At 53.6% G+C, this 8,924-nt stretch overlaps 1 protein-coding gene across 1 annotated transcript in view; it reads left to right on the top strand.

Moving 5' to 3' along the window:
* The window catches only part of RIC8A (RIC8 guanine nucleotide exchange factor A), a 13,058-nt gene extending 5,656 nt beyond the window's left edge, over nucleotides 1–7,402 (top strand). Inside the window, 8 exon segments of the mRNA XM_035896071.1 lie at nucleotides 1–242; nucleotides 978–1,072; nucleotides 1,919–2,069; nucleotides 2,720–2,815; nucleotides 3,101–3,245; nucleotides 3,655–3,799; nucleotides 4,838–4,957; nucleotides 5,720–7,402. The exon segment at nucleotides 1–242 is cut by the window's left edge and continues 38 nt beyond it. Coding sequence (XP_035751964.1) covers nucleotides 1–242; nucleotides 978–1,072; nucleotides 1,919–2,069; nucleotides 2,720–2,815; nucleotides 3,101–3,245; nucleotides 3,655–3,799; nucleotides 4,838–4,957; nucleotides 5,720–5,840 — 1,115 coding nt within the window. The 3' untranslated portion in view covers nucleotides 5,841–7,402.
* The last annotated feature ends 1,522 nt before the right edge of the window (nucleotides 7,403–8,924 follow it).

The following is an 8,924-nucleotide window of genomic DNA, read 5'->3' on the forward strand; positions in this document are numbered from 1 at the left end:
TCCTGCTGACGGCGCTGAGAGTGGACATCCGGCAGCAGCTAGCCCAAGAGCTCAGGGGCATTAGCCTGATGACTGATACCCTGGAGCTGACCCTTGGCGTAAAGTGGATGGACCCCTACGAAGTTGCCACTGAGGAGGGACTTCTCCCACCTTTGCCTCGGCAGGAGACAGAACGAGCCATGGAGATCCTGAAAGTGCTCTTCAATATCACCTTTGATTCCAGCAAGAGGGAGGTGGATGAGGTAAGCTCCTTGGGCATCCCACCCCGCTGCATTCGCGTGTCTCCAGGCTGTGGTTTGACTACTGGTTTTCTCCGCCACTTGCATTTCCTTGTATTATGTGCTGGCCCTCCTGCAGCCCCCGGGTGCATGTAAGGGTGGCAAGAGACTCGTGTGTCCAGACCTTCCTCCACAGAGCACTACCTCTCTCCAATGCCCTTAAGACTTTTAGAGCATTAAAATTTAAAAGTTGGGCATTTTTTCCTTCTTAATGACATGATTGATTTGTTGCGCAAGTGGGAGAGTGGAGCCCCCCAGGTGACTCCCTTCTGTGTGTGGCCTGGCACTCTTTCACCTTCTGGACAAGGTCAAAGGAAGGTGTGATGGAGAACATCTCTGGCTAATCCACAGGCCTGTTTTGGGGCCTCTTCCAGCCCTTGACTCAGTGTTGTAGAGTGAAGGGAAAAGTATTGGGCAGCAGGAGGAATGTGTTGACCTCAAAAGGAGAATCGGGAGGCTGCTTCCACTTAAAGCACTTCCACCCTGCTGCCAGTTATCAGGCTGCTGGAGGGAGGGATGGGGCTGTGGGTCTGGGATGTGGAGGATCCCCTTTCCTGATCAAGTCCACTTAAATACTCTGCTGCCAGTTATCAAGCTGCTGGAGGGAGGGATGGGGCTGTGGCTCCAGAGGCAGCAGGCTCTGGGATGTGGAGGATCCCCTTTCCTGATCAAGGTTTTCATTTTCTGTTTTGGGGCCAGGAAGATGCTGCTTTGTACCGGCACCTGGGTGCCCTCCTGCGCCACTGCCTCATGATCTCTGCTGACGGAGAGGATCGGACCGAGGAGTTCCACAGGTCTTTGTTAGACAGCTATGCCATGACCTTCGTTAGAAATAGGCGTCCCCAGGGCAGATCTTGACCTTGGCATTGACATCCTCTGCTTGTTTGGTGATTGCCAAGGTCACTGATGACAAGCAGGCATCTTTGGTTTGGCCTGTGGGTTCCTCATGCTGCTGGAACTCAGAAATAGCCCTGCCCTTCCCACAGTCAAATTCTATGTGCCACGGCCTCCAGTCTACAGGAGGAAACGTTTTCTCCAGCCTGACCCCAAGGGCCAAATTCAATATCCTGCATCAGGCCTCCCACTTCAGTGGGCAACATGCCAGAGCAGATATTTGGTACTTTTTAATGAAAGAGTCCATGGGCTGGCCTTAATTAACTGTCTGTCTCTTGAGCCAGGCTGAGAAATTGCCTGTGTAACACTGCTGAGCATGATTGATCCAGGTGTCAGCTTTGAGCAGGTGACACTGTCCTGTACCCAAGAAAACTGTAGTCAGAGGAATCCTAAGTAATGCATTGCGTTACCATCAAGGTGAGAAGGAGTGATGCAGCAGGAGACCCTGAGACAGACTGTTGACTGCCCAGGCTGGTCCTGCTTGGCCTCTGTGTCAAGATTGATGGTTTCTCATTTGACTCTGAAGTTTCTTTGGACTCCCAGAAAATAGTTCAACTACCCAAAAACCAGATTAACTTATTCCCTTTCACTGGTGTGAGGAGCTTGGGATGCAGCCCAAAGACAGCTTGGACCTTGGGGTCCTCATGCTCCTGGAAGTTTGTAATGAACCTTCATTTCTGGATAGCTGAAGAATTCTGTGAACAAGGATCTGTGACTATGTGTTCTCTTCTCTTTCATATGTTCAGTCATACTGTTAACCTTCTGGGCAACCTGCCCCTGAAATGTCTGGATGTCCTCCTGACCCCAAAAGTCCGCCCAGGGTCGCTTGAGTACATGGGTGTCAACATGGATGCAGTCAGCATCCTGCTGGATTTCCTGGAGCGACGCCTTGACAGGGTAAGTCTAGAGGCTGCCGTGTGAGCTCGTCACTGCTCGTTTTCACAAGTTCGCTGCAGGGCACCTTTCCTTCAGCCTATATTCATCCTTGAAAGCCCAGCACCAACACCGCAGGAGCACCAGCAAGCCATGGCTAGTTCAGAGAGATCCCTGTGTAGAAGGGGCAGTTTTTAGCAGAGGCAAAACAGTTACGGTTGGTGGGTCTAAACCAATATCTGTTGACTGGGAAGGTGACTGCGCCGTTGCTTTGTGGACTGCAGGTAGTGAGATTGGTTGAGCAGTAGATGATTAGCTGGGTGGCTGGAATAGCGGTGCTCCATTTCACTAAGTAGTGCTCAGCTGGTACCTTCTGGAAGCCTGAATCTGCATTATTTTCAAGCTGGCTGTGCTTTTCAGTCTCTGGAGTTACTCCAAAGGGCCTCTGAATTTTGCTGCAGCACTCCTCTACTCTGGATGCCCCGCACAAATATTTCTAGCGCTGCTGTGGAAAACCATGGTGATTGAGGAGTGATGAAGCACTGAAATTCCTGCAGCAGAGGCTGGAAAGCTTTGGTGTCCCTGATGGTCTGCACTTGTGTTCTCCACCACAGGCCAGAGGAGCTGAGCTCAGTGTGACTGATGTGGTGTTTGTTTTGTGGACACTTGTGCAGGGACACAAGCTGAAGGAGAGTTTGACGCCTGTGCTGAACCTGCTGACCGAGAGTGCCCGAGTCCACCGCCAGACGAGGAAGTTCCTGAAGGCGAAGGTACGCTGTGGTTCAGCTGAAAGTTGAATGATGCTGCGCTGAGGAGAGAGGAGAATAGCAAACTGCCTGATTATTGCCATCCTCCAAACAGACCTCCTCTACCTCTCTGACAGGTTCTGATGTATGGGTGGTGGAGGCCTTTGGTACCCACAGTGTTTTTTCCGCATCTCCCATGCTCTGTGGGTTTATTTTTAGCCGATTTGTAAAACTTGCATGCATTTTCCCCTGTCTGACCTGTCGCTGCTGTTTCAGCTCCACTGATCTCCCCTCACTGTGGCCTTGCAGGTGCTGCCACCGCTCCGGGACGTGAGGAATCGGCCAGAGGTGGGGAACTCGCTGCGGAACAAGCTGGTGCGTTTGATGACCCACATCGACACCGACGTGAAGCACTGCGCGGCAGAGTTCCTCTTTGTGCTCTGCAAGGAGAGCGGTGAGTTGCAGGGGCTTGTTGTGAGCTTTGGTGACAGCAAGTCCTGGAGCCTGGCCTCTGGGCAAGCTAGAGAGCGTGGGATGGGTGACCCTTTGCAGCCAATGGGAGCTTCTGTCTTCCCTTGGGCCAGATATGCTAAGTAGGGAAAAGCAGGGACTACCCAAGTGTGCTGTGGGAAGGAGTTGCTGCCTCCTGCCAGCTCTGCTGGAGGATGCCCCAACACCCTGCAGACAACCTGACCTGCATTCAGACCCCCCACCCCTCCCTGTCACAGAGTTCAAAGAAGCCTTGGCATTTCTGGGTCTCCGTGGCCTTGCACCGCTCTTGCTGTTGGGACACAGGGGAGCAGGAGGGGCTGGAGAGGCAGGAGGGGAAGCACAGCATGGTCTCTCTCCCCTTCTCTCGGCAGTGTCACGGTTTGTGAAGTACACGGGCTACGGGAATGCAGCTGGGCTCCTGGCAGCACGAGGCCTCATGGCTGGTGGTCGGGAAGAGGGAGAGTACTCGGAAGATGAAGACACAGACACTGAGGAGTACAAAGAGGCGAAGCCCAAGTAAGTCCCCTTTGTAGCACCCCTCTCCCTGCACCTTCTTCCCACTCCTGCCCTGCCCCTTTCTTCAGCTGCCTCCCTGCCATCTCCCTTGTCCTGCTCTTTCACTTTGGCTTTACTTAGCAGTTTCACCCTTAGCTTTGATGTCCTGTTCCACCCCCTGTACCTGTTCTTGGCTGAGATGCCTCTGTGGCTGAGCTGCTCATGGTGTGGGTGGTCACCGGTGCACATATAGGGTCCCTGCAGCTGGGCTCAGGCTCTAGAGCAAAGTGGCTTCCTTCAGGCAGAGCCCATTCCACACCTGACCTGTCTGTGGTGTGCACGTGGCAGTGTGTATCTCACTAATCCATATCTTACACCTTTTTTTGGCATCTGCGCATCTCTGTGCAGCGGCAGGCTCTTACTGTGCGCTGGGGTAAGGGATGGTCCCTTCTTGCAGCAGGTTTGGAAGTGCCAGTTACTCCTCTCCATCTCCAGAGCTCTGTGCTGCTGGAGTGAGCTGGGGTTTTTTCTTTTCTTTTCTTTTTTTTTTTTTTTTTCCCCCCCTTTGCTTGCTAGTGGGTGGTGGTAACTGGAGGATGAGGGGCACGCAGGGAGGGTGCCAGGACTATGCTCAACTGCCGGCCCCTTACTTTCTAGCATCCTGTTCAACGTGGTCTATGGGTTGGGTTTGGGTTTTTTTTTTTCCCCTGTTAGCTTTTTGCCTCCTGGCTTAAGGAGAGGGAAGAAGCATTGTCTGCCCTTGTGCATCTGGCTTAAAGCTGCGCTGTGGCATTGGCGGGATGGGAATGTTGCTCGCACCAGAGAAATGGTAGGGATTTGTAAGGAGGGACGACTATGTGGGACCTACAGACAGAGGTCAGAAGCACCACGTTGTGCTGCAATAGCGCTTGAGGCTAACGAGCCGAGGAGCAGTGATCAACCAGCCTTGCCATTGTGTTCCTGTGCTCAGTAGAGGCAAAGAGGGTTTCTCAACAGCCCTGTTGTTGCTCCTCTCCTTTACCTCCTTTCTCTGCCCCAGCCTCACCATTCTTCTTGCAGCATTAACCCTGTGACAGGACGTGTCGAGGAGAAACTACCCAACCCCATGGAAGGGATGACGGAAGAGCAGAAGGAATACGAAGCCATGAAGTTAGTCAACATGTTTGACAAATTGTCCAGGTACTAGAAAATCGTGCATGTTCATGTCTGCCTTAGCACCTGCATGTCTGTGATTGGCCTTTTACCACAGGCCTTTCTTTGAACGTCTTCCCAAGGCCACCTGAAGGGATGCGAGAGACTGGGGAGATACATAGGGAAATACCTCCTTAAGCTGGGCTGCGTTATGTGCAGGGGAAGGCACTGCAAGCCCCACACACCTCTTCGGTGTGATGGCACGCTGCAAAATTCCTCTCTGTGCCCGTGCTGTGGTTCCAGGCACCTGCTGCATCCCCAGGCACCAAGTCCCTTTCCCTGCAGGAGTGCTTTCTCCAGTCAGCTTTCATCCGTCATTAATAGGTGCCACAGAGAAGAACCCAGAGTCTGCCAGCTGAGTTCAGGCCACCCCCAAGGGTGGGAGGGGAAAAGGGCAACACATTTACTGCGTTGTGTGTTAGAGGGAGAGGAACACTGATGCCAGCGCTAGTTTTCCTCTGGCAATCCTGTACCACATGGAACAGGGCCCTAAAATTGAGCCTATTCCAGGGAACCTGAGAATGGCAACACTTGTGGATTGCATCCAGCCATCGCCTCAGCATGCTGGGGGCTTTATGGCTAGAACTGTCCCCCGCTTCTAAAAAGGGACTCTTGAAGGTGGCCCAGGGTTGTTCTGGGCTGCCTCAGGGCAGTTGCCACAAGCCCCATGTTTCTGCTGTAGTGCTCATCTGTTCCTGCAGCGACTGCTGCAAATTTGTGTTGCCTTTCCCCCCCTCTCCCTGGCTGCAGAGAGCAAGTCATCCAGCCCATGGGCATCACGCCGAGCGGCAACCTGGCCCCCATGGAGAACGCCATCCATGATATGGCTGATGAGAGGTCGTCGTCCGACTCGGACCTGGGGCTGGACTGATCCAGACCTCTCGCCCCAGCCTTGGAGAGCTGGGGAGCCTCCGTCCGCTCTCCCTCCAGAACTGGTGCTGCACCCAGAGGCTAGTACTGGGCCAGGACTCTCCCTGTGGGATCTGGATCCAGCCTGGGCCCCTCAGTCCATAACAAGGAACACCACCTGCCTCCTTCCCAGCTCCATAACCACCTCTCCTTCCAGAGGATCTTTGTGGCCTGGCTCCGCTTTGGTCTCTCCTGTCAGCAGCCTTGAGGATTTCAGACTCCAAATTGCTTCCAGGACTTTCCAGTAGGATTTTTTTTTTTTTTTGATATGTGATGTTTGGGAAGAAGGGGGAGGGGGAGGATCTTTCTGTCACACCATCAGGGTTCAGTAATCTGCAGAGCATCTTGTACGTGTGCCGACACTCATGTGGCCGCTCATCATGGCTACGTGTAGCCGGCGCGATGTGGGGGAGCTGCTCCCTAGGAACACAGAGGGGAAGGCGGAATTGCAGGAGAGGGCTGCGAGCGAGTGGTTACTCGTGGCAGTCCTTGGGGAGCGGGCTGTCTCGGCACGGTGCATCCATTCCATCAGCAGGTAGCTGTACGTGCGCGTGCTATGTATGGCTGCGAGCGTGGCGGTGTCCGTGCAAAACCAGGAGCCTGTGGACTTCGGAGCGTGTACGTGAGTGCAGAGGGGAGCAGCGGCGCCTGCACTGCAGGGAGGTGGGCAGAGCCTTTATGTGAAGCTTCCAGCATTCCCATCGGCCACAGGAGAGAAACCTGCAGGTGACGGCCAGGAACGCTCTGATGCTCGGTCTTTGGCACTGCGCAATATTCCCATGCCCACGGAGTTTAGTTTTCGGCATGAGCCTTTCCCCACCTCGTGCTTTCCAAACGAAAAGGCCAAAACCTGTGCTTGTCTGCTGCCTCCTCGTCTGCCTTGGCTTTCCCACAGGCCCACTGCTGCTTGCTCCCAGGGGCTGGTGTTGGTCCTGTCCTTCGCTGTGGCTTAGATTTGTCTTTCCCCCTGCCCCCCCCTTGTTTTCTTTAAAAAGAAAAAAACCCCACAGGATTGTTTTAAAGAAAATCTTCTGTTTTGTCTCATGTACCAGAGTTCCAAAGCTTATTAGCACAAGTAGGAATGCAAAAGTGATGCTAGAATAAAGCAAACCTGGCAACTAGGCGCATGGCAGTGATTCGCCCAACGTGAAAGCTCTGAGCAAGTCAGGAAAAACCTTTGGTTTTTCTGACTGGCGCGTGGTTCTGTTCCGATCACCCTCAACTTTATTTACAGCTTTATTAGGGAGGTAAGATCGTAGCGTTAAGCTGGGGCTAAGCCAGAGCCTTTCCCTGCACTACGATCACCATGGGTAATGGAATAGGGCATGCCAAAGTTGAAGTAAGCACTGAAGCTTGAGGCTTGCAAACCAGTCTTCGCTCGGGCCTCGCCACACGCAGTTGTTTTTGCAGGTTTGAAGCTGTGCACACCAGCTCCGTTCCCTGCCTGTGCAGCAGGGATTTGCTGCTCAGCCGCTGCAGGATGCGAGCCAGTCTCGATGCTCATTTCGTCTGCTGGGACTTCTGCCCCCCTGCGAGGCAGCAAGCACAGCGGGGCTGGGGCTCGGCCTGGGGGGCAGGACAGGCTGGCTGGGCTGCATCCCATGATTAAGAATTTTTTTTTTTAGTCGTCGTGATTAAAGTTCCAGGGGCGTACGGGGTTTATGTAGAACTGACCAGCCAAGAGTCACGGGAAGGCTTCTGTCAGGAGAACAGCCTCAGGGTGTCGCAGCTGGAGCTCTTGGGCATCCCTCGCCTTTTTTTAAGTAACTAGCAAAAAAGCTCCCCCCCCCCCGCCCCCCCCGCCCCCAAACCGTCCGTGGGAAAATGCAGACCTCTGATCTCTTTCCAGCTGTCAAAGCTCTCCAAAGCTTTCCAGGCAAAAGGAAAAGTGTATTTTTAATTCAATGCTTCTGATATTGTGGAGTTCTGCTTTCCTCTCGTGCTTAAGCCCCTGACTTGCAACTGACAGGCCCTGCTTTGGAAAGCCCCAGTTGCAGGGGCTTAACCTGGCACAGGGTGCTTCTGGAGTAAGGGTTTATAAATGGGGTGCAGGTTAAAACCAACACGTGTCCGCCATTTCCAACATGAAGCAATGTGCCCCGAGGCTTCTGGTGCCCTGCACGGTGAGAGAAGAACCCTTCTGCTTTCCCTGAGGCTGCCGCTGGGCTGCCCCGGCGGCAAGGAGGAAGACGCGGAGACATTCAAGTTGTGCATTTGGGCGAAGGAGGCTGCTCCTCCAAAGGGGAACGCATTCCAGCCTTCCTTGGAGGAAGCAGCCAGACACCAGGCACTGAACTCCCCTCCTGTAGTGTTAGCAGTAGGTGTGCCAGGATTCTGCGGGGTCCCTAGGGCCGGTCCGACTTAGAGCAGACGAGTGTTGGGTCCAAACACTTCCAATTGTGTAGCCAGAGCACCAGAGGTCCATGTCCCGAGGCTCTCGTCTTGCCCTGGGGAAAGCGTGTTGGGTGTAGCAGTCGGTAACTGTTCCAGCTCTGCGGGGGGGGGAGGCACAGCTGCGGGCTCGAATGCTTTTATTCCCTTCACTTGGGTTTTCTGTGGTTTGGTATTAACCGTAATGAATCGGTGACGTAAAACGCTTTGCCTTTTGTTGTGCTTGCTTAGAGCTGGCACTGATGGGGGCTGCCTCTAGGACAGTTGCCGTGGTAGACAGCCAGGGCCACCTGGGTGTGACTTTGGTCCCCACAGCCACGTTTGGGTGCTGGGGTGATGAAATTCATGCCCCGTTGCAGGGAAGATGCAAAGTACATCTGGGAAAGAGCAGGATGTCACTGCAGGGCTCTGGCTGGTGCTGCCTCCCCCCGGGCCAGCATTTGCAGGGAGGAAAGGCACTTGTGTAAGGTTAGAAAGAAGAAAAAATAGAAAAAAAGCCAGTGAAAAGAGTGGTGGTGGTGGGGACAGGATGCGTTCAAACCCTAGGGAAGGTGTGAAGTTCACAGAAAAACCCTCAGGAGACATCGGCAAAAGAATTAGAACTCTTTTTATTATTAAATAATTAACATTACTGTGATTCAAAGCCCTTCCAGCA

This window comes from Egretta garzetta, unplaced genomic scaffold, assembly GCF_000687185.1.
Source record: "Egretta garzetta isolate BGI_Z169 unplaced genomic scaffold, ASM68718v1 scaffold746, whole genome shotgun sequence".
Classification (NCBI taxonomy): Eukaryota; Metazoa; Chordata; class Aves; order Pelecaniformes; family Ardeidae; genus Egretta; species Egretta garzetta.